The sequence below is a fragment of the Nannospalax galili genome, unplaced genomic scaffold (genome assembly GCF_000622305.1).
Source record: "Nannospalax galili isolate Female #2095 unplaced genomic scaffold, S.galili_v1.0 scaffold346, whole genome shotgun sequence".
Classification (NCBI taxonomy): domain Eukaryota; kingdom Metazoa; phylum Chordata; class Mammalia; order Rodentia; family Spalacidae; genus Nannospalax; species Nannospalax galili.
Genome location: NW_008357637.1, coordinates 1259750 through 1285713, shown reverse-complemented (window position 1 = coordinate 1285713; position 25964 = coordinate 1259750). Strand labels below are relative to the sequence as shown.

General features: G+C 37.8%; 1 protein-coding gene across 4 annotated transcripts in view; it reads right to left on the bottom strand.

Annotated features, from left to right (window-relative positions):
• Dcaf17 (DDB1 and CUL4 associated factor 17) overlaps positions 1-25964 on the bottom strand; it is a 48514-nt gene that overhangs the window by 6528 nt on the left and 16022 nt on the right. For 3 of the 4 annotated variants that reach the window (XM_008855243.3, XM_029557296.1, XM_029557297.1), the window contains exons 6-13: positions 21921-22010; positions 19268-19372; positions 18887-18992; positions 11978-12120; positions 9720-9829; positions 5671-5758; positions 4712-4795; positions 1519-1674 (exon numbers count right to left, since the gene is read on the bottom strand). In XM_008855243.3, the coding sequence (XP_008853465.1) occupies positions 1519-1674; positions 4712-4795; positions 5671-5758; positions 9720-9829; positions 11978-12120; positions 18887-18992; positions 19268-19372; positions 21921-22010 (882 nt within the window). Of the gene's footprint in view, positions 1-1518; positions 1675-4711; positions 4796-5670; positions 5759-9719; positions 9830-11977; positions 12121-18886; positions 18993-19267; positions 19373-21920; positions 22011-25964 lie in introns of those variants that run through there. The other variant, XR_003847338.1, reaches the window with a different exon arrangement.

Genomic DNA, 25964 nt, shown 5'->3' with positions numbered 1-25964 from the left:
GCTCCTCCCAAGCCCACGTGACCCCTGAGGAACAGATCCTCAAACAACCTTCAGAGTAAAAATAAATTGGTTTACCTGGACCAACTGTATGGCCTTAAACACCCAAAAGGAAAGTATAACCAAAGATTAAAGGGGCCAATATAATTTCATAAGAGTCCATATGCTTAGCTAAAGGCTACATAACAAGCAACAATGCCAGACAGCTGATATCTTCTTTTGAGTTGTTGGCCAGGGTAGCCAAAGGGACTCCCAGAAGTAACCCAGCATAGAACTGGGAAAATGAACAGCAGACCCCAATCTTATCTAAAAGAATATTGACAACTGATTACTGCTAGATGAGGAACAGCTGACCCTCCTAAACAAAGACCTCTAGATAGACTGACTAGATTCACCAGAAGGGCAAGTAGTGGGGAATGGCTGGGGGTGCTGACAATACTGCAGGCAGTAGCAGGGATATCAGAGTATAAGGGCTCTAGTGGGGGCGGGGAGGCTATGGCAGGGTGCTATCTGGGAAGTGGGCGTAAAAAAAAATTAATTAATTAAAAAAAATAATTCTTCAAAGCATAAAAATTTACTCCTTAATAATTAGTAGATGTGAAAAACATTACCATTGAAATCTACTTGATGACTTTATATCCATGCTCAGATGCTAAGGAGCTCAGAAAGTAACCAACTGTGACTAGTAATAATCAGATATACAGAGATTAGAAAAGCATATGCATCTTAGTGTCAATTGTATTAAAAATGAATTTTTCTGTTAAAAAAAAAAAAAAGATCCCCTCTCCCTCACCCAGCAGTAATCAGTTGCCAATAGTTCCTCAGCTAGGGTTGGGGCCTGTTGCCCATTTCCCTTGTTCTACACTGAGTTTTTGTCTGACTGAGTCAGCCTGGGTCTTGTGCATGCTGTCACCACTGTTACAAGTACATATGAACAAGTTCCCAGCTGCCTGAAAGGCCCTATTTCCTTATGTTCATGACCAACCCTGGCTTCCTTGTAACTTTTATATGCCACTGTCACCACCTAATTTTAGGCAGTGCTGGGGTCAAACCTAGGGCCTCTGTATGCTCGTCTAGGTTAGCTCTCTACCCACTGAGCTACTGCTCCAGCACTTTCTTTCACATTATATAATAGTTGGAAGAGCAAGTACTTCCAAGTGCTAGAAACCCAACTTGCTTAGATAGCGCATTTTATACAATAACTGTGGAGATAATTACATTATATTTTCATTTTAAAACATGTTACCAAACTTATAATTGAGAGAAAATAAAAGACTATGGTAAGGAAATAACATGTCTCAGGAAACATAAGAAGTTCTATCTTCAAGGATATGGTAAGAAGGCATCCCCTCATGCTAAGGGAAAGAAGGCTTAAGAAGTACTCATTTTGTCTTGTATATTAGACAATAACTTCTTTCATGCGGTTATGGCACAGATGAGTCTGGACTGACATGGACATGTTCTAATAAATGGCACCTATAAAGGAAACTTACAACTTAGTATGGCATGGGTTATACTTACCACATCCCATGACTCTACTAGTGGAATGCTTTTAAGTAAAGTTCCATATTCATTACAGTGGAAATCCAGGTGAGCTTTTCCTTCAGCATCTATCTGAGTAACAGCTACTACGGAAAGCAAGTCCAACTCATCTTCATAGTCCACAATTTTGAAAGTCTTGGAGACAGATGAAGAAGATAAAGAGGGGTTGAATTCAGTTAATGATGATATTCCCACATTTATAATTGAATTATTCTATTTCTTACAAAAATAAGGTAGAAGAATGATTGAGTGGGAGGAACAATAAAAATGCACCTCTACTTATATACCTAGCAAAATATCAGTCATTCTTCAGATTTTCAAAAGTTAAGCAATGTCCTATAGACTTTGACAGAAAGAAACAAAAGATAACTGAAATTCTTACAATGACAGCAAACTAAACCTTCTTCAGATACAAAGAAGTATCCTATTGCTGCCTCTGAAATGTGTGTCCATGTGTTCCTACAAAGGTCTAAACATATAAAGCCCAGATCTATCTGAAGCCTGAAAAATGCTCTCTGAACTCTAACAGTTTCATCCCAGAAAAACACAGCCATCTCAAGAAGGACTGATAACCCCATCACATACTAATTTTAACTCTATTTGCCATCTTGTTTTTGCATGTGTATGTATGCATATGTGTGTTTGTATGTGTGGAAGACAGAGGTTGACACTGGGTGTCTTGATTGGTATCTGGTTTATTTACCAAGGCCGGGTCTCTCACTGAACCTAGAGCTCAGATTCAGCTAGTCTAGTTAGATAGCTTATCCTGAGGGTCCTGTCTCTGCCTTTTGAGCATTGGGATTACAGGTGGGCCACCATGCCTGGCTTATGTGAGTGCTGGGAATCCAAATTTGAGTCTTTACACATGCATGGAAAGTGTTTTATGCACTGAGTCATCTCCCCAAATCACTTTTTGTTTAAAAAAGTATTTTTTTTATTCCCTAAAGAAAGCAAAGTAGGGGGTCAGAGAGAGCTCAGTGGTTAAGAGCACTGGCTGCTCTTGCAGAGGACAGGGGTTCAGTTCCTAACACCCCATGGCAGCTAACAACCATCTCTAACTCCAGTTCCAGGGGATCTGATGCCCTCTTCTGGCCTCTGAAGGCACTGTACACATATGGTGCATGTACATACATCTAGGCAAAACACTCATATACATAAAAAAAAAAAAAAAGAAGCTGGGCATGGTGGCACATGCCTTTAATCCCAGCACTCGGGAGGCAGAGGCAGGCAGATCTCTGTGAGTTAGAAGCCAGCCTGGTCTCCATAGGAAATCCAGGCCAGCTGGGGCTACAGGGAGACCCTGTCTCAAAAAGACAAAAAAAAAAAAAAAAGTTAAAAAGAAAAATGGACATGTGTACACACACATATACATAATGTAAATTTTTTAAAAATAAAGCAAAGTGAGGCAATATTAAGAACTAAAATCCAATCCACAGAGCAGGATGGGGTCAAGAGGAATTAGCAATAGTAAACAGAAAAAGAACAGAACTCAGTCTCGAGGGAGAAAACCTGGGGCTTTAGCAGTCTTTCCGGGGAAACAGATCAGTACCCAAAAAGCCAGGGATAGATGCAGGAAGGCACACCTTGGTTGATGGGCTTTCACAGTGAGTTTCCTCTTAATGACCATGCACTAACCCTTCACTTATGTTTGGTTAACTTTGCTCTTTAACCATTTATATTTTCTGCCTTCACTACCTTACAGTAAGAAAATGTACAGAGGATTTTTTTCAGTCAAGATATCACTACAGAACCCAGATCATCCTTGAACTGGCAATCCTCCTTCCTCAGTTTCTTGAGTGTTAGGGTTACAGGTGTGCACCACCATGCCTAGCCATGGCCAAATTTTAAAGGACTATTTCTTGCCTGACTATAGATTTTAGTCAGAATTCTCTGTCAACTCTTATTTACAGGCTCAAGATTTTTGTTTCCTAATCTCATGACACAGAACAGGCTTTTGTTGCCACCTCATTCCCCTCTTTTCAGTCATGATTCTTTTGGGATATTTTAGTAACTATTGAACATGCTTTTCTATACAGGGCAGGGAGCATTCTGCTTTGTTTCAATAGGTCTCTATAGCCCAAAATTATACATTCTTTTTCTGTTGTTATTTGTTGATAGTAGTCACATACTAGAAAACAATTGTTGAGTCATCTCTCCAGCTCTTAATTTATTTTAAAAGATTTTCGAAAACTGTCTTCAGAAGCCCACCCTAACACTAGTTCCCACATAGGTATACACAGTTTATGATTTAATGAGTTAAGTATTTATGTGATAGTTATTATTTGATTTTTTTTTTGGAGCTGAGGACCGAACCCAGGGCCTTGCGCTTGCTAGGCAAGTGCTCTACCACTGAGCTAAATCCCCAGTCCCAATAGTTATTATTTGAAATCATCTGATAAGTGATTTCTTTTTTTTCTTTTTTTTTTTTTTTGGTCTTTTTGTGATAGGGTCTCCCTGTAGCCCCAGCTGTCCTGGAACTCACTATGTAGACCAGGCTGGCCTTGAACTCACAGAGATCCACCTGCCTCTGCCTCCCAAGTGCTGGGATTAAAGGCGTGGGATCTGGGAATTGAACTCAGGTCATCAGGTATGCACACAAGTGATGAGCCATTTTGCCAGCCCTTGAAGAATTTTCCATTAAGAAATTTCCCCGGGGCTGGAGAGATGGCTCAGTGGTTAAGAACACTGAATGTTCTTACAGAAGACCTGGGTTCGAATCCCAGCACCCACATGTCAGCTAACAACTGTCTGTAACTCCAGTTCCAAGGGATCTGACAGCCTCTTCTGTCCTCCGCAGACATTGCACAACACGGGTGCACTTACCTACATGCAGGCATAACACTCATACACATAGAATAAAAATAATAAATAACTAAATAAAAAAATTTTAAAAAAAGAAATTTCCCTTAGAAAATGGATATATCAAAAAACAATTAGTAAACTAATGATGTTTTCTAATTATTTTGGCCCTATGAACCTTACTGCAAATAAAATTTTGTGAATAATTCCAATGAGGAAAGAGAGGATGGCAAAGCAGCACGGCACACAGTCTTACTGTTCTGTTGTAGGGAATCCCTCACTTCCAATGTCTACCCCAAGGCCTAGGAAGCACTAATTTGAAATTCAGCATGCAAGCAGACTAGCTTGGCTGTTATCTTGGTTAAAGCAATACCTCTTGCTCTGGGTCATCATCCAGAAGACTGAAGCTTCTTTTTACCACCCGTCCAGAAGCTGTAACAGTGAATAAGTTTTCATTCTATCAGAAGGGAAAAAACAAAAATAGGATAATTTCCATTAAATGCAATCAAAGGCGACATAGCACTAACGAAGTTGGTAAAATTAGCCAGCCCCTCTCTAATTAGTCAGGAAAAATAATTCATTTTAACAAAGGCTTTACATAAATATCAGAATAAATAAAAATTAAGTCATTCATTCCACTGACTTTTGCCTTAGCATAGTACAGAAAACTAAGTTGGACCCGCTTTTAGAAATTTCCCTTCTCATCACTTTCTTCATGGTCTTAATTTATATACTAATAGTATGGATCTAATGTATGGTATCTGGCTTTAAAAGATTTATATAAACACCTCAACTAAACCTAAGTTTACACAACTATTTAGAACCAAAGATTGATATTTCTTCACTAAAAAACTTAGAGAAACTCAGAAAGGAAATGAAAATAAGCAAAAACTAAACTCAATATACTAACTATCTTCGAATCTCATACACAAATGGGACTAAAACCAGCTACTAAGGTAGACAAAATTGAGTAGACTTTTTTAGGGTTGTGGTGCTATTTTCAGTCTATTGAAAGGCAAACATAGCTACATATTATATTATTACATACAAAGACAATTATGGGGGCTAGAGAGATGGCTCAGCGGTTAAGAACACTGACTGCTCTTGCAGAGGACCTGGGTTCAATTCACAGCACCCACATGGTCGTGGCTAACAATCATCTGTAACTCCAGTTCCAAGGGAATACTATGCCTGCTTCTGACCTCCGTGGCACTGCACAACACAGATGTACCTACCTATATGGAGGCAACATATTCATACACATAAATAAAAATAATAATTTTTTTAAAAAAAGAAAATTATACAGGATGTAAAAAAATATTTTTGACTTACTCTGTCTTCTCTATTGGCAAAAATAACAAAATCTTCAGAGATCTGATGCTGAGAGCTATTATTTTTCATCTCACTTAGCTTTAAAACTCTGAAAAGAAAAATAAAAAAGAATTCTAAGAATCTAAGATTTCAGTATACCATCAAAGTGCCAAGGTTGAACTCAAATGAAACTGAACAAAGGAAAATGACTGTATTCTAATTTGCTTTCTATTGCTTGATAAAACACTGACCAAAAGCAACCTGGGGGAAGGAAAAGTTTATTTGGCTTATACTTCCACACCACTGTCCATCTTTGAGCAAAGTCAGGCAGGAATTCAAGGCAGGAACCTGGAGCTGAAGCAGAGACCAAGGAGGAACACTGCTTACTGGCTTGCTCCTGTGTACTGGCTTGCTCCTGTGGCTTTCTTTTTTTTTCTTTCTTTCTTTTTTTTTTTGGTCTTTTTGAGACAGGGTCTCCCTGTAGCCCCAGCTATACTGGAACTCACTGTGTAGACCATGGCCTTGAACTCACAGATCCGCCTGCCTCTGCCTGCTGAGTGCTGGGATTAAAAGGCATGCACCACCATGCCTAGCTAGCCTGCTTTCTGATATAATCCAGGACTGACTACCTACCTAGGAGTGGCACCATTCACAATGGGCTGGGCCCTCCCACCATCACTTAACAATCAAGAAAACAACTCTCAGACATACCCACAGGCCAATTCATAGAGGAAATTTCCCAACTGAGGTTCCCTCCTCCCAGGTGTGTCAAGCTAACAAAGCCAACCACAACAGATAGCAAGACAGTTTTCCTCTACTGACTATAAAATGTCTGGTCACCAAATGTCAACAAATTTCACACTCAAATTTCGTTAAACAGAAAAACAGGGGCTGGAGAGATGGCTGCACTGGCTACTCTTGGAGAGGACCCAGGTTCAATTCCCAGCACCTACATGTTGGCTACGAGTTGTCCTTAACTCCAGTTCCAGGGGAATTTGACACTCTCTTCTGACCTCTGAGGCACTGCATGATACGGGTACACTCACATACATGCAGGCAATACACTCACAGACATAAAATAAAAATAATAAAAAAGCTTTTTTTAAAAAAAAAGAAAGAAAAACAGCAGCTCTGACAATGCGTGATATTGAACTAGGTAATGAGGTAGCTTGTTCAGGCCAAAACCATTTTCAAAGGAGCTTAATGAAAGTTACTGTGCAGAACCCTGTCTCTTCTGTCCTGCAACAGGCTCTTAATGTCTCACCCTAACTGCTATAATAGTAGATATTTTATTTGCACTCTCATTTCTATATAATGAGATAGCTAAAAACAGTACTTAAGAGTTACCAGTAGAGACTGGATCAGCAACTAAATGTAAGAGTTTTCATTATAATGTTTAAAACCTGCAAATGACAATACTTTTTTCTTAGGATTATATTTAAAGATTTGGGTTTGCTAAGTACAAATGTTCTCAAGGGTCAAACTTATTAAGCAAGAGAAAATAAAACAATTTGCTTCCCACATATACAAATCTGATCATATTATTAAGTAGTTTCAAAAGCAGGGCTAGAGATGGCTCAGCTATTAAGAGCACTGGCTGCTCTTGCAGAGTACTGAGGTTTGAATCTCAGCACCCACATGGCAGCTAATAACTGTTCATAACTCCAGTTCCAGGGGATCTGATGCCCTCTTCTGACCTCCATGGGCACTGCATGACATGGATACACCTACCTACATGCAGGCAATACACTCATATACATAAATAAAAATATTTAAAAAAGAATCTTCAAAAGCGCTATGCTCTCAAAGCTCAAAGTCTCATATGCACGCAAAGAGAACAGCAAGGAGAAACAGCTACTGTGGACAAGGATAACTGGACAACTCAACACTGCTAGAAATAAGAAATCAGATGTTTTAAATCGCTAGTTATCTCAATTAGTGGCAATATTAAAAAGGGCTTATCTTATATAACTTGAGAAAAGATGTACTCTTTGTGGACCTTATTTTCTTTTTCTTTCCTTCAATTCCTTTTTAGTTTTTTTTCTTCTTTCTGGATTTGCACATGCTAAACAAGCCCTGCTACTGAGCAATACACAGCTCTCAATCTTATTTTCTTAAGCTAATAGGGCTAGCAACAAACATTAAACAGATGAGGGTGGGAGCTGGAGAGATGGCTCAGCTGTTAAGGGCACTGGCTGCTCTTGCAGAGGACCCAGGTTTGATTCCCAGCACCCACATGGTGGCTAACAACCATCTATAACTCCAGTTCCATGGATCTGACACCCTCTGTGGGCATTGCACAACACAGGTGCACTTACATACCTGCAGGCAATATACTCATACACAAAAAATAAAAATAAAAATAAATTAAAAAGAGATAAGTGTGAAGCCAGGTGTGATGGAACATATCTGTAAGGAGCTCAGAGCATGGGGAGTTCCATTTTTTCACTCCTGAGAAGAAGACAAAGTGCAGAGCAGATTCTAGGGGTCCCGTAATAGGCTGTTATTGTCATCATTCTTAGTGAGGATGAAGGTCTAACAAAAAATGATGACAGTGGGCAAGGGCAGAAATGTTTAGACAGATTTAAGAAATGTTAAGACCAGTCATGGGATATCTGTAACACCTGCACTTGGGAAATAGTAAAATAAATGACATTAGCAGGATGTGTATACATGAGAGAGAGAGAATGTACAAGTGCTTAAATGTATACATATTGATAAAAGACAAGAAGACAAGGTAACATCAAGAATAATTTCAGCTTTCTGGGGCTGGAGAGATGGCTCAGTGGTTAAGGATACTGACTGTTCTTGCAGAAGGCCCAGGTTCGAATCCCAGCACCCACATGGCAGCTAACAACTGTCCATAATTCCAGTTCCAGGGGATCCAACATCCTCTTCTGTCTGCCATGGGCATTGCATGACATGGGTGCACTTACCTACATGCAGACAATACAAGCATACATTAAAAATAACAAATAAAATTTTTAAAAAAAAGAATAATTTCAGCTTTCTATTCAGATTTCTGACATGAGCCAGATGAGAGATTTGGGCTAGTATATAAAGTGTGGGGCAGGAAGGGCAGTAGTTTAATTTTTGAAGCCAAGGGAATTACTAGAATCAAACAGGAAGAAAATATTGACTGAGAAGACCTAAGTACTAAGGACAATCAACAATTAGTGGAAGTCTAGGTAGAAGATTGGAATATGAAAGATTACTTCAAAAGACAGTTAAGAGATGGAGGAAAATACTCTGGCGTCAGGGAAGTCAAATAAAGAACAGTTCAAAGGAAAAGAGGCCAACTTGTAAAACTGTAAAACAAAAATCAATCTATTATCTTTCCTGTATTGAGGCTTTCAGAAAACAAAAACCATCGACTATCTTTTCTGTATTAAGGCTTTCGGAACAAACACAAATCACATATTTTTTTAAACCAGAGACTGAATCTAGTACCTCACACATGTTTAAGCAAGTGCTCTACCACTGAAATACAAATACATCCCTAGCCCTTTTTTCACTTTTTGTTTTGGGACAAAGTCTTGCTAAGTTGCTCAGGCTGGCCATGAACTTACAATCTTTCTGCCTTGGCCTCCTGAGTAGCTGAGATTACAGACATGCACCACCAGGCTCAGTCATCTTCTTCCTCATTAATCTTAGGAAATTAATTAAGATCCATCCAGTTAGGTATGTGGTACACTCCTGTAACCCTAGCACTCAGTAGGTAGAGGTAGGAAGATTATAAATTCAAGGCCAGCCAGGGCTACATATACTTGCAACCAGTAATATCTTAAGACCTATCTCAAAACAAAACAAAAAAACTCTCAATGAGCAACATCAATCTATAATTCCCCTTCATTCATTCATGTATCATCTATCCAGGAATTTACATACAATGTTTATAAACAGTAATGAGGAAGCTATGAATAAACCACATTTTATAGATGCCAGTCTCTGCAGAGATACTCTCAACAAGCGAATTATTCAGAGTCACAGTAGTTATAGGCAAAAACAAAGATGCCAATAATGCTTTCAAAAATTACTTTTAATTTTAAGGTGCTAATGAAATTACTCACTTGATTTGATTTGGGCCAACGTGTATTATTCTTCCAGAAGCATCAGGGTGGAAATAGATCCAGTCAGATTCTAGAGAACAGCATTCCATCTCTTGGATCCCATTTTTTGCCTGGAATTGGAAAAAAAAAAAATATTGAAAAAAAAAGATTAGAGGGAAATCAAATAAAATTTCAAACCTAACACTTTCAGGTATGCAAAAGCATAGGAAAAAGAAAGCATAAACCAGTTGAATTGAGGTGTGTGTATTGGCCAAAGGGGCACATTCAAACCTGAGAAACTCAGAACATTTAAAGTCAGAAATTTCATTGGATTTACTCCATGGCATGCAGCATACCTCACAAGTAATAGGAATATAAGTTACCACATTTCATGCACATACTTTGTGTTAGGAACTATGGAGATGCATTATTGTCACCATTCCATTCGACTTTGATAACACTCAGAGCAGATATTAACCCTACTTTATGGCTAAAGAGATTGACACACAAAGAGAACAAATCTTTTGCCCAACAATAGATCTGACTTTTGATCTATTGACTCCAAAGTCCATAGACTTTCTATTATTATTCATATGTAATTTCCTACAACTTCTTCCTCTCAACCCTAACCGCAACGACCTGTCAATCAGAAGACTGGGTTACACACACGCAAACATGTAACCAAACTTGTAATCTCTGACACAAGTCACATAATATTAGATAAGTCAAATATTAAACTCTCCTATCTGAGGAAATGGTCTAATATTGTTTAGCATTTAAGGCAAGAAAAGAGATCACAGTCTTTTTTAAAAAAGTATTTTATTTATTTATTTTTTTTATTTTATGTGTATGAGTGTATTGCCTGCATGTATGTGAGTGCACCCATGTTGTGCATTGCTGCAGGTCAAAAGAGGGTTTGGGATTCCCCTGGAACTGGAGTTAAGGACAGTTCATAGCCACCATGTGGGTGCTGGGAATCGAACCTGGGTCCTCTGCAAGAGCAGTCAGTGCTCTTAACCGCTGAGCCATCTCTCCAGCCCCTGAGATCAGTCTTTTTAAAAATATTTTATTATTTTTATTTTATGTGTATGAGTGTATTGCTTGCATGAAAGTCTATTGCATTTTATTATTTTTATTTTACATGTATAAGTGTATTGTTTCCATGTATGCAAGTGCGCCCGTGTCTTATAATGCCTATGGAGGTAAAAAGAGGGTGCCAGATCCCCTGGAACTGGAGTTATAGATGGTTGTTAGCCACCGTGTGGGTGCTGAGATTTGAACCCAGGTCCTCTGCAAGAGCAGTCAGTGCTCTTAACTACAGAGCCATCTTTCCAGCCCCGAGAGCACCTTCCTTTTGAGACTATAAGCAACTTGAGGAAAGAAAATGTGTCCCCAGCTATGTCTGGCCATGCTAGACTTTCTATAAATGATTAAATGGAAAAATCAACAACTCAATTATATTTTGAAGGAAAGTGAAGATGAATTTAATAGGTAAAAATGTCTACTGTTTTATCATGGGCCACTGCTTCTTATCATGCCATAAGCAACTTCAGAAAAACCCTTGAAAATGCAGTTTCTCAACACCTACACTGTGATCTCCAGAACTCCATCCTGTTCTACTTTGAAGAGTAAAGAGCCACATCCCATGTAGAAACAAAATCAACAACACATTCCACAGCAATTCCAGAGGCAGCCTAAACACAGTCTGTCAACAATCCCACAGTAGCATATGAGAGATATTTCCCATGGGTCCCCACTATGAGACTGTTAAGAACAAAACTCCTTAGGCAGGTGTGGTGACACACACCTATTGATTCCTGCACTTGGAATGTGAAGACGGGAGTATCAGGAGTTAAAGATCAGCTTTGGCTATGTAAGTTCAAGACCAGCCTGGGCTACATGGTGATTTCAAGGCCAGCTAGGGCTACAGGAGACCCCGTCTCAAAAAGACCAAAAAAAAAAAAAAATTTCTTTTTGAGACAGGGTCTCCTTGTAGCCCCAGCTGTCCTGGAACTCACTATGTAGCCTAGGCTGGCCTTGAACTCACAAAGATCTGCCTGCCTCTGCCTCCCAAGTGCTGGGATTAAAGGCATACGCCACCACGCCCAGCCCCAAACAGTATTTTCTATATTCTCTCTACTCCTATATTTTAAATTTTCCACAAATTATTAAAACAAATTAATAAAAAATGATTCTTGGAACATATACAGTACAGCTACTAGGGAATAAAAATTTCTAGTACAAATTTATTGCTAAAATAATTGAATGCTCATGTTTACCAAGGTATTATCCTTTAGGGCACAAATATGGAAAATTCCTTTCTGTTTCTTCTTATTAGGTGTGATGATGTAGTGCCAAGGATGGCCTCCGATCTGAAATGCATTCTCCAGGGATGAAACTTCAAAGAGCAGTGGTAGGGGATCTTTAAAGACAAGCAAGAGGAATTTATTAGTTTCTCATTTCTGGTGGCCTTGCAAAATTCATTAACTAAGTTCAACCTTTCTTGGTATGTGTGCATAATTTATAAAGTTCCATTAATGAAAAATTACTATGTTAAATGGAATAAAATGCAATCAGGAAAGAGGCTTATTGCTAAGCTGGTAGGAAACAAAATTAGGCTATGAATAAATTTTCTGGGCATCTGTTTTGGGGGTTTATGTGGCCTACATGTACACAGACATAAAAAGCTGACTAAAGGTGCTGCCACTGATTGAGCATCTGCTACGTACAAGCTGCAGCATCCAGCTCCCATAACAATCATACCAGGTAATGAGGTCTAGTAAATCTTTCAAATGCAAGGAGACCTTCGTATCGTAGGTTAACAGGCATACACCAGCAAACTTTATGAGGTCTGTCTTGTATAACATTTCTTGTGTAAAAGCAACATTAGTCAGAATTAATGCAACCAGTGAGGACAAGACCTGCCACAATGGAGGCTTTATTAAAGGGCAGCCACCACTACTAGTACCATCATCAAACAAGTTAAACTTAAGGTGGATCTGACATATCTAATCACAGTCTCTTTTGAGAGTGGACATCAAAGAAAATTTTATTCGTGCTTTTCAGTCTTCCTCTTTGATCACAATTTAATTACACCATAATAGATCTATTCTTTTTTAAATTTTTTATTATTTTTATTTTATGTGTATGAGTATATTGCCTGCATGTATATAAATGTACTCATGTCATGCAATGCCCATCGAGATCAGAAGAAGGTGATGGATCCCCTGGAACTGGAGTTACAGATGTTTGTTAGCCACCGTGTCGGTGCTAGGAATCAGATCGTCTGTAAGAGCAGCCAGTGTTCTTAGCACTGAGACATTTCTCCAGCCCCATAATAGACCTAGTCTTAAAAGTATAAGAAGGTATTGCAGCTTGAGATCACCATTTCCTATGGTGGCTACAAATTAGGTGGCTAATCGGCAACCTCTTGATTTGCCCTTTGTAAACTTTTGGTTTGCAAAGGCACTAGTATTAAAGGGGTTTATCTTACAAAGATCATTCATGGAAAAGTTGCGTGCCAGACATTAAAATGTGTGCTTTGGGCTGGAGAGATGGCTCAGCAATTAAGAGCGCTGACTGCTCTTGCAGAGGACGTGGATTCGATTCCCAGCACCCACATGGCGGCTACAAACCGTCCTTAACTCCAGTACCAGGGGAATCTGAAGCTCTCTTCTGACTTCCGCAGCATTGCACGACATGGGTGCGCTCACATACATGCAGGCAATACACTCATAAACATGAAATAAAAAAAATAAAATAAAAAATAAAATTTAGCCGGGCGTGGTGGCACACGCCTTTAATCCCAGCACTTGGGAGGCAGAGGCAGGTGGATTTTGTGAGTTCAAGGCCAGCCTGGTCTACATAGTGAGTTCCAGGACAGCTGGTGCTACAAGACTCTGTCTCAAAAAGACAAAAAAAAAAAAGTGTGCTTTATTGGGACTCTTTGTAAGAACTATTTACTTCCTAGATCTTTACATAGGAGAAAAACAATGCAAAGCAGCTCACAAACATGAAGAAGGAACAGGTATACATATATCAAATATATTTAAGATACTTAAAAAACTTTTAAGAAAAGGGTAATGCCTTTAGTACATAAAAGTCTTTAAATAATAGGAAAAATATTAATAACCCAGTTTAAAAAAATGGTCAAAGGGCATGAGTCAGTAGATGGCTATACTATACAGTAAATGAGGAAAATAAGAACTTTAAGAAAAACTAGAATTTCAATCCAGTATTAAAATTTAATTAGGTATGTTTCAGAGGATGTGAATAGGAATTCAAACTGGGAAAATAATCAATGGAAATATGTATTTAAAAAGAAATACTTTCCCCAGCAGTTATTGAAAATAGCACTAAAATAGTAGCAAGTTTCTGTTTAGCACAACCCTGAGAGACTTGCTAATCCTCCAAGAACTCAAATTTGGATGATTATAAAGGCCTAGACATCCTCAAATGGTAGCTGATTCCATGCTTTCTGATGAGAAAATTTCCAGATGGGTCTGGATCATCCTATAGCTAAGAAGCAAGGATTTTCAGAAGGCTCTCAGAGTAGCATGGAGAAGCGCCAAAGACGCTTCTAAGGTTGGATTGTGGAAAAGGAGACACTTTTTATTTTTGTTTTTCTTGAGACAGGATCTCACTACGTAATCCTGGCGGGCCTGATACTGGCTCTGTAGCCCAGGCTAGCTTAGAATTTGTGGCAGTTCTCTTGTCTCAGCCTCCTGAATGCTAGGACTACATGTGTACACCACCATGCCTGCCAGAAAATAACTATGATTAATTAGAATACTTTTGGTTTTCTCGGACAAAGTCTAACTATGTAGCCTAGGCTGACCCTAAACTCATGGCAATCCTCCTGTCTTACCTTACTGAATGCTGGGATTATAGATGTGCTGCCCACAGGTCTGGCCTTAATTAGTATACTTTGAGACTGTGAAAAGTCAAACAGTAATACTTCAAAGTAGACTTCTAATATAAAGTACACAAAATGATTGCTGTATTGTTTATAAAGGAAGGTCTATAAAAGAATTTTCTAAATTTTAAATATAAAGGATAATTATTTTTCTAAATAAATTTTTATTTTAAAAACTTTAGCAAAAAGGCAGCATTTAAAGTATGCATACACATATTTTCTTATCGTGAAAAAAAGAAAAAGGATAAAGCAGAAATGAAAAATGTTTTCTTCTGAGGATCGATATGAGGACTCACTAGGTTAGAGGATTCTCTGCATCTAAATGTCTGATACATACTGACAAACTGTCCTCCTTGAAGGGTCCACATAATGCATTCTGCCTCTTCTACCTTCACCACCCATGTTTTAGTAAAAGTTCCAACTTTTTGATATTTGAGAGTCTGAGAAAATGTCTTATAACATGCATCTCTCTTACTAGGGACCTTGAAATTTGTACTCCTCCAATTAACTCTTTTATAGTTCATTTCTTTTGCACAACCTACTTAGCTCCTTTTCAACTGTTGTCAGTTGTTCTGATCTGCAGAACACTTTCTATTTTGAGGAAACTACCCCTTTAGAGTATGTTTTCCAAAAGTGTTCCATTTGTTATTTGATTTTTGTTGTTTTCAGCACAGACTGGCCTGGATATAGCCCAAGATGGTCTCAAACTTATAAAACTCCTGCCTCGCCTCCTCAGTGCTCAGATTACTGGCTTGCAACCACATCCACCATACCATTTGAATTTTTTTAGTTAGTTTCTTAAGCATATATTGGATTTTGTTACTGCTGCAAGTTTGTTTTTGTTTTGTCATGTAGAATTTTATTTAATCAGATTTATCCATTTCTTCTTACATGACTTAGGTTTTAGATCATACTTAAAGGTCTTTCCTACCCTGAGATGGAAAGATTCTCCCAAGTTCTCATCTAGATTTTTTTTTTTTTGCTGTTGTTTTTGAGGCAGGGTCTCATTATGTGGCCCTGACTGGCCTGGAACTTACAGGCCTGCCTCTGTTGGAAGTAAAGGCATGTGCCACCACACCCAGCCCCTCTAGAGCTTTTATATCCTAATCCATCTATTATTTTAGTATAAATAGTTGAGACAGAATTCCAACTTCATTGTTTTATAAATCCATCCATCTATCCATTCATCTATCCACCCATCCATCCATCCATCCATCCATCCATCCATCATGGTACTAGGGGCAGAACCAAGGGCCTAGACAGGCACTCTACTGCTAAGCTATACTTTCAGGCCTCATCAATGTAATATTTGTATTGACATTAAAAAGTGAGTTAAGTTGTAGCTACATGCAACAACATGAGATAAAACTCAAAAGTAATAACCTAGGTGAAAGAAGCCAGAGGAAAAAGTACATATACCCATATAACTGCTTATTTCAAACTCTAGAAAATATAATCTATAATAAAAGAAAGATGTCATTGGTTGCCCACAGCTAGGGTGAGTAGAGAACTGACTGGGAAGGGCACAGGGGAACTTTTGAGGGAGATAAGGATTTTAAATTGGTTTCATGGGTCTATACACTTGGCAAAAACCAACTGTTCCATTATAATAGGTATGTTTATTTATAAATTATGTCTTAATACAATATTTTTTGGGGGTCTTTTTAAGACAGGGTCTCTCTGTAGCCCCAGCTGACCTGGAACTTACTATGTAGACCATGCTGGCCTTGAATTTAGGGATATGCCTGCCTCTTCCTCCCGAGTGCTGGGATTAAAGGCATGCATCACCACATCCAGCATTTGTAAAAGTGTGTTATGCAAGGGCATTTATAGAGCCAGGTATGGTGGCACATGCCTATAATCCCAGCACTTGGGAGCTGAAGCAGAAGGAACATGAATTTTCAGCCAGCTTCAGATACATAATGAGTTCCAAGACAGCCTAGGCTTCTTGGTGAGATGCTGTCTCAAAACAAACAAGCGCATGTGCGCGTGCACACACACACACACACACACACACACACACACACACACACACCACAATCAAAGCTCCAAACCAAGAGCATTTATGGTATGATTTTTTGGGGGGAGGGGGGGTCTTATACATATAGAAATATGCATATATACTATAAAATGAAAAAAGTACACCGAAGTGATAACAATTTCACATAAAAGGACTATGAATGTTTCAAATTTTCTTTCTTTTGTTTATCTGTATTTCCCAATTTTTCTTTAATGAAAATGAGCTGCTTTTATACTAAGAATAAAGTTAAAAGTCAAAACACTGTTATATTGTATAGAACTTAATAACACTGAAAAATCAATCTGGAGAATTAAATAAGATTGCACTTTCTATGGAGTGAAGTACACACTTCCAATCTAACTTGCTATTTTTCTTAGGCAGACTTCCAAAACATCATTATATCATTTTATAGTGACAAATAATTCCATAGATCATGCTTTCAAATATTATTTTATTTTTATTGATTGATTCATTCATTCATTGACTGAGACAGTATGTCACATTCCTAAAAGATTCTTGTGAATGTTTTTATATTGAATATAGGAAGTACTGTTGGAATTTCATAAAGGTGCATAATTCAGCTGGTTCAAGGTATTTAAAAGAGTCACGTTAAAAATATTTATTTTTGCCCCAATGGACATGAAGGAAGTCATGTGAAATCCCTTAAATAAAAGATTTGTGGGGCTTAAGAACACTGACTGTTCTTGCAGAAGACCTGGGTTCTAATCCCAGCACTCACATGACAGCTAACAACTGTCTGTAACTCCAGTTCCAAGGGATCCGACAGCTTCTTCTGTCCTCCGCGGGCATTGCACGACATGGGTGCACTCACCTACATGCTGGCATAACACTCATACACATAAAATAAAAATAATAAATAAAATAGTAAAAAAAAAAGATTTGTTCACTGTACAATATCAAAAAAATATTTATTTTGAACTTCATGGATAACTTACTTGGCTATATTGGACACTCTGCACAGATTATATAATTTTCATTAACTACTAAAAATAATATTCTTACATCTTTCATTTCTATTTCTTGACATGTTTGATGATACAACAATATAATGATGGGGAAAAATCTTGCCTTATTCCATTTATGTTAGAAAACCTTTTGGAGTTTTACCTAAAAATACAATGTTTATTAGTTGGAAACAGATGAAAATGTTTTCAACATAAGGAATGACTCTTAATAAATTAAGATAAAGATAAATATACTAGGATAATAAAATATATTTTCTCTTTGAATAGGCTCAAGGGATTTTTATTTCTATTTGCAATCATCAAACAACCTTGGATTCTGAGGTAAGTTCTAGACACAGGATTGAAGTTTCTAATGTGAAATATACACTCTGAGATTCCTGTGTAATCTGCCTCTTTTCTTAGACAGATATAAGAAACATCACTGAATTATACTGCTCTATAATGGTAATAATCTCATCTATGTTTTTGAACATTATCATTTACATTTTCCATTTTATTTTTGTTTTTTGAAACAGGATCTCAAATAGCTCAGGCTAGACTCCATCTTGTTGGTTCATTTCTTTTAATATATTTATTTTTAATTAGTTGCTGAATTGAATAAAGTTGGGTTTTTGTTTTTTGAGACAGAGTCTGATATAACTCTGGCTGGCCTCCAATTCACTATAAGGCTAAGGATGAGCCTGAACTCCTGATCCTCCTGCCTCTACCTTCCAGGTCTTGGGATTATAGGCATAAATGAGATACTACATTGGTATAAAATATAGAAATTTTTTAAACATGTTTATAGAATCATGTGTAATTTTCTTTTTTATGTTCTGTCAATCTGTAAGTATACTAGAAGTTCTCTCTAGATCCAGGATCTGCCTACCTTTAGTTGGCATAATATTAATATTTCCTAGAAAAACAACATTCTTAGAAATGTGTACATTTTATAAAATCAAAAAATCTTAAGTTGTAAGGAAGCTAAAGATCGTATGAATTGCTGTAACTCATCATTTTCCAGACAAGGAAATCAAGGATCAGAAAGGTAAAACAGCTTGCCAAAAATCTCTGATGAAGCAAGGCTTAGCATCTTCAAGCCTTCCTTAACTTCAACGAATAACTGACAGGATGTTGCTGACATTTATTTAGTACAAAGCAACATGCTACATGGAAGTAAAATGAACCCATTTATAATTAAAGAGAAAACACTTGGATGGCTACAATGAAAAACTATTTATATGACCACTTACTTTTAAGGTGAAAAAAATACTGTATACAGCCGTACCTGTGATTTTTATATTACAAGGAATGCCAAAGGGAGCCTCTCCTACAGTTCCAGTAGTCCCACCCCATCTGCATGCACACCCTAAGTCAAGTTTCTGTTGCATGAACTAAAAACAAAACAAAACAAAAATGGTGGCTTTAGAGCCCATTTACTTGCTTTCTGGAAAGAAAAAATTAAATTCACACGTACATGACAGAGAAAATGTTTTCATTCAATGGCCTTTCATCCTCCCACCCCTCTTATAAAGGTTATTTTGTCTTTTTCACATTTCTATACATTTTATAGTTTAAAACCACACGAGCACCTGACTCTCATTAAAAAAGAAAAACGTACTTCAGTTCAAACATCATACTAATTATGTCACATTGTAGTTTTCCCTACCTGTTCGATGATGACTTGGAAGCTATACAGTCTGACTAGTCCCGAGCTGTACATCACAATCAGTATTCCATGAGACAAAGTAGCATCTGTAATGTTCCCGAAAATCTGGGGGGAAAGGCAGATATCAACTAAGACCAGAAGGCCAATCCTCTGAGTGTTACAAATGTTTATATTCCTGCTTTATAATCTGGTCATCACTTTAACATTGCTGCCTAGCATTAAAACTTAATTAAAATGTAGCTACTTAAGGCTAGGTAAGCAGTAAGCCAATGGTTTCTCGGGCTGGAGCACCAATGAAAGCATAGCACACAATGCTTCGGAGCTTTGTCAATATCTAGTAATAATAAATGCTATTCCTCAAGGGACAGTATACAGCAAGGCCACATAATTTTAAAATGGGTATCAGGTATACAAACTAGAGACTTATTATTTATACTGAAATCTTCATATAGACAATTTTATTTATTTATTTATTTATTTATTTATTTTTTGGTCTTTTTGAGACAGGGTCTTCACGTAGCTTCAGCTGGCCTAGAACTCACTACGTAGACCAGGCTGGCCTCCAAGTCACAGAGATCCATCTGCCTCTGCCTCCCGAGTGCTGCGATTAAAAGCATGCACCACCACACCTGGCCATACAGACAAATATTAATAACTGTTTAGAGGTAAAAAGATCAGATCTTGGAAAGTAATTTCAAAGAGCCAACTGCAGATCTGTGTGGTATGTGTGTGTGTGGTGTGATGTAGTGTATATGTTGCGTGTCTGTATGTGTGTCTGTGTGTGTGTGCCTGGGCCCACATGTGGAATGCAGAGAATGACACTGTGTGTTCTGCTCTATCACGCTCCACTTTATTCCCTTGAAGACAGCATCTCTGTCACTGAATTTGGAGCCTGCCATTCTTTGCAGCCAGGCTAGCTGGGTGACACCCCATCCCTGCTAGTGCTGGGGTTACAGGTGAGTATGATTTTTATGTGAGTGCTGGGGATCTGAACTCAGGGTCTCATGCTTGCAGAGCAAGAGCTCCTACTCACTGAGCCATCTGCCTGATCCCCAGCTCCACATTTTTTTTTAAAATCACTGTGGCACTCCCAACTTTATAGTATGGTTTGATTTATCAACCACATAAAAAGCAACCATGTTAAAGATGAAAACCCCAAAGACATTTAGCTAGAGTAAGGCTTTTGCTTATTGTTCTGTTCTGGAATCATGTCATGATTTGCAGCTGAGAAAGAACGTGATTCTGTGGCTATTTTAATATTTAACAAAAGCAACATAGGCAAATATTCTTAGCAATGAAAGTAGAGAGAAAATAAAAATCTGTTTCTATTTCTACTCAAGAAAGATTACTTAGTGAAGATGTACGCTACCAATAAATAGCTTAAGTACATAAGACTATTTAAGAGCCCAACTCTCGTGTCATCTTAAACACCTATTTTAAGTAAAAGATGTGCTTTAATCCCAAGTAATAATAATCAAAACTAAATCCCTCAAATGACTACCTCAGACATATAAGGATACAAAGGAACAATTTTTGACTTTGCTAAGTGTTTGTTCCTATGATATAATGTAATACACATATAATCACTTAATCCATAAGCATAAAGAGAACAATTAACTACAAGTTGGGATTTTTGTCATTCTCTTAGAAAGATAATTATGGTTTGCTCTGAGTTGGGTAGCTCATAGCTTTTTAATTTACTGATCTTGGTCCCACACTTTGAAAGGAGTACTTGGGTAATTCAAACATTTTAAAATTAATAAGTGCTGTAATAAAATAGCTGCTCTATTTTTAAAATTGGCTTGTACTTTTGTGTCAAATCTAGGTTCAAATTTTAGCTCCTATATTTATAATCAAGATTTAAGTAGTTGCTTAACATCTTAATAGAATACACTGTTACAATGTTTTTAAAAAATACTTAAAGTGTCAAGCACGAAATACACAGTGATAACTAGTTTATTCAGTTTAGGATAAGGTTACATAATATAAAATATTTCAATATATTAGTCTTGCTTTCTAGTGCACAATAGAGCATCAAGATCTTATCCTCTACAAGATTTTTTGGTGTTTAAAGACTAGAAGAATGCCCTGAGATAACTTTATGCAAAGTAAAAATTTGTTTTAAAAGAAAGTAGAATACAACTCTCAATCAACTGAAATTTGTCTCTTCTTTCCTCCCATGTTAACTATTCCATGCAGCTATATCAAGATAAATGGGAATGCAATAAAAACCTGAACTGAATGAGTTAGAAAATTTACATACTTCATTACAAGTTAAAGCAAGTTTTAGACATATACCTTACAATTAAACAAGACATTTTGTTGAAGCTTAATGATCATTTTTACAAGCCTTGAAATATTCCCTTTGAAAAAAATGCCTTAGGTATTTCATAATTTTATAAAATATAAGTTGTTAATGACCACAGGTTTTCAATATTAACCAACCAAGAGGCATAAAAATACACAAAAGGATAAAGGGATAATTAGGCTCCTCTCAAGCCAAATGTTCTCTTCTTTTTTAATGAAATAAGCCAGATCAGAAACATTTTACAGACCAGGGAACATTCCTAATCAAAACAGCTAGTAAATAAATAGTGTCATTACATCTTATTGTCAATAAAATATTACAATTAAATAAGATATGCGTTCTTACCTTTTTGTTGATCTCTAGAATTCCTACAAGTGAAAAAGGTAGAACTTGGAATACTGCAAGGTACAACAAAACAGGCTGCTGAATACCTGCCTAGAAGGAAAAAATAAAATTACAGGCAACTTTCCAAAGTACTTCAGAAAATATCCATCTGTCTTAGTGGGGTGGTTTGAATGAAAATGTCCCCCATAGGCTCCAAGTATTTGGACATTTTGTCCCCAGATGATGGCGCTGTTTGGGGAGGTTTTAGAAGGTGTGGCTATCCTGGAGGAAGCATGTCACTGGGGGTGGGCTTAGAGAGTTCTTAAGCCTTGCCAGATCTCCAGTTGCTCTCTTGCTTCCTGTGCCTGTGTGATGATGTGAGAGCTTAGCTTCTGCTGCTCCTGCTCCAGCCAACTCCAGCCACCATGCCTCCCTGCCATGACAGACTACATGTAATTCCCCTGGAACCGTAAGCCAAAATAAACTCTTCCTTCTATAAATTGCTTGGGTCAGTGTTTCTATCACAGCAACAGAAAAGTGACTAATACACTTAGCATGCAATTATACAGAAGTTCTCATGAGCTGGGAACATCCATCTGTTTAGACTGAAAAGTTATTTCAGTAGCAAGGCAAACATACTTAAAATGTCCACTAACCCCTCAGCTCTTCACACATGCACATAATCATAAAAATCCACAAAAGTAAACAGTAAACATTTCTTAGTATTAAAATACTGTGCATTTGTATTGTAAGCTGGAGTTCTAACAATAACCAGCCTAACCAACCAGCCTAACCACGGCCAGTGGAAAGTAGCTCCACTGCCATGTTTGTAACTCAAGAACTCACCAATAAAAGCTACAGTGATTTGTCAGTGTGAAGAGGAGAGCTCCTTATCTTGAAAACCAAGTTCTTAACAATTTACTTCCATTATGCAATGTAAAATAATCTGTTTACTTCTCTAGTACAGAATTCAAGGGAGTATCTTAAATTTTCAGAAAACACAGTTGTCTGCTCTATCAGAGCAAAATTCTACTTGAACAGAAATAAGGTACCAAGAAGTAAGGAATCAAGAAATGAATACCAAGACTGTCCATCAAAACCACAATAAATAAAAGTCTTTCAAAGAGACACATTTTTATTAAGCTGAGCTCTTCAAGGTGCAAATCAGGTTCCGTCCATGTTCCCCAAACCTAAAGGCAGATATAATTATAATCCTGACAAAAAATTTATTAGTCATTGGCTGAATATTGTTGGAAAACATTCTAGGATGCAGAAATAAAATAACTTTATTTACATCATCAGAGGATAAACAAAAAACCTTGATATATGGCACTGTGTAGAATTAGACTGAAGTCTTGGTTCTTCAGGAATTTGAATTCTTTTTTTTTGGTGGGGCGGTGTTGAGACATGGTCTCACTCTGTCATCCCAGCACTTAGGAGGCAGAGGTGGGTAGATATCTGTGAGTTCAATGCCAGCCTGGTGTACATAGTGAGTTGCAGGACAGAGATACATAGCGAGACCTTGTCTCAAAAAAAAAAAAAGGTAAGTTTAGGGCCAGTGAGATGGCTCAGTGGCTAGATGGCTCTCAGCAGGTAAAATGCACTTGCTACCAAGCCCAAAAACTTGAGTTTCATCCTGGGAACCCACATGGTAGAGGGAAAAAACAGACTCCTGCAAGTTGTCCTGTGATCCCTACATATGTGTTGTGCTGTGCACCCCAAGTCCCAAATAAATAAGTATAGTATTAAATTTTTTAAAAGAAGTTTAAGTAGTCAACAAATAGCTTACTTGGCTCAGTGGCACACACAAATACAAAGGAGAGATAAGAGCAATAAGAGGCACCTGAATGGCCCACAGTGTGAAGGAATACTCTAGAGGTTAGCAAAGGAATGCTTCATGTGGCTATATAGATAAGGCAAAATTAGAGGAATGATTTAATTTGTTTTTTGTTTTTTTAAATTTTCACAGGGTTTTAAAAAATTTTTAATAACTACATGATTAGAAGAAGCATTTCACTACAGCTTTAACATATTCAGTAACACACTCCAGAGCAAGGGTACATCTCTTTTACAAGAGGGTGCAAGTTTCTAGGTTCACAGTTGAGTTAATACAGTTAAGGAATATTGAACTCACTATAAGCACTGTAAGTCATAAAACTGAATGAGTTTTTAACCTTTAAAAAAGATCTCCATTTCATTTCAGAATATATTGTTCCTTGCAGAAAGACTCATTGTTTTTCCTACTAATGCTGAGATGTTGGCTCATGTATTTCTAATCTGTAATCTGATTATTAGTCATAATTGGTTGCACTTGGATCCTTGGCACCTATATATGTCTACAAAGTCATCAGGTAGATTTCAATGGTAATGTTTATCATGTCTACTAATTAGCATGATGTGAATTTCCAGACCTCCTCCTATAATACATTTTAAATTTTTGTTGATTTATTTTTTCTATTTCACACAGAAGATCCCAAACCATCTTATTCAACTATACGCCCACTTCCCAAATGGCACCTTCCCATAGCCAGCACCTCCCACCCCCACCCCCGCCCTAGAGCCCTTATACTCTGATACCCATGCTACTGTCTGCTGTGTTGTCGGTAGCCCCAGCCATTCCCCACTACTTGCCCTTCTGGTGAATCTAGTCAGCCTATCTAGAGGTCTTTGTTTTAGGAGGGTCAGCTGTTCCTCATCTAGCAGCATTCAGTTGTCAATATTCCTTTAGATAAGATTGGGGTTTGCTGTTCATTTTCCCAGTTCTATGCTGGGTTACTATCTGGGAGTCCCTTTGGCAACCCTAGCCAAAAACTCAGAAGAAGGTATCTCCTATCTGGCATTGTTGCTTGTTATGTAGCCCTTTAGCTGTGCACATGGACTCTTCAAAAATGGTATTGGCCCCTTTAATCTTTGGTTATACGTTCCTTTTGGGTGTTTAAGGCCATACAGATGGCCCAGATAAACCAATTTATTTTTACTATTAAGGTCATTTGAGGATCTGCTACTCAGAGGTCACATGGGCCTGGGAGGAGCCCCTGGCTCCTTTCTTTTACCAGTTCCACCTATGTGAAGATAAGTCAAAAGTCCTGCTTGACCATGGTTGGCTCCGCTTGGAAGCATGGAGGAAATCATTCCTCTGTGTTGACCCTCCTCTTTGCAGACTGGACACCAGTTCAAGTCCATCTGGTGCAGTTTCCTTGGCCTCCTTGATCATGAGGACAGGGGACCCACCACAATTACAGGACATTTTGAGGGAAGTTCATAGTCCCCTGGAACTAGTCGACCTAGGAGGGCAAGGAGCAAAAAGTGTCCTTCATGTCCCTCTGACCAAATTATTATAGGCCTCAAAGTATGTCTGTTAAACATCCAAGAACGTTAGCTCAACAAGTCTGGTACTTTTAATTACTGTATGTCATGTAGATAAATCTTGGGTAAAGACCAGTTGTTCTCAGATAAACCTTACCTAGACATATATTTCTTGATCTGCTATGTATAATTTGTCAGTAGGTTATAGGAGTAATATGGTTCCCTCTGGTTTTCAAAACTAGCTAGGCATTATTTATCTCTCACATTGTCTCACCCCTCCACCATGGTTTTCCCACTTAAGGTGTCCCCATTTCCCTCCTTCTCCCTTAATAATGCCCTTCCCCTACCATTCTACCTCTCTTGAGCTCCTTCTTTCCCTTTATCTCCAAGGTTCCTTGTATACCCTTCCCTCCCCTCTCCCTTAAACTAACCCAATTTTTATTCTTATCTCCCTTATTAAGGCCTGTTTTCTACTGTTCTTCTCTTTCAGGTTCTTTCTTTTCCTTTACCTCCCTTATTCCTTTCCATTATCCTGGTTCCTGTAGTTATGTCTGGATATATACTCACTTATCAGGGTTTGGTTCTAGGATCCACACATGAGGGAGAACATACATCAATTTTTTTTTCTGAGTCTGTGTTACTACACTTAGTGTAACCGTTTCTAGTTCCATCCATTTACCTGCAAACTTCACGATTTCATCTTTCTTTACTGCTGAGTAAAACTCCATTGTATAAATGAACCACATTTTCATTATCCAC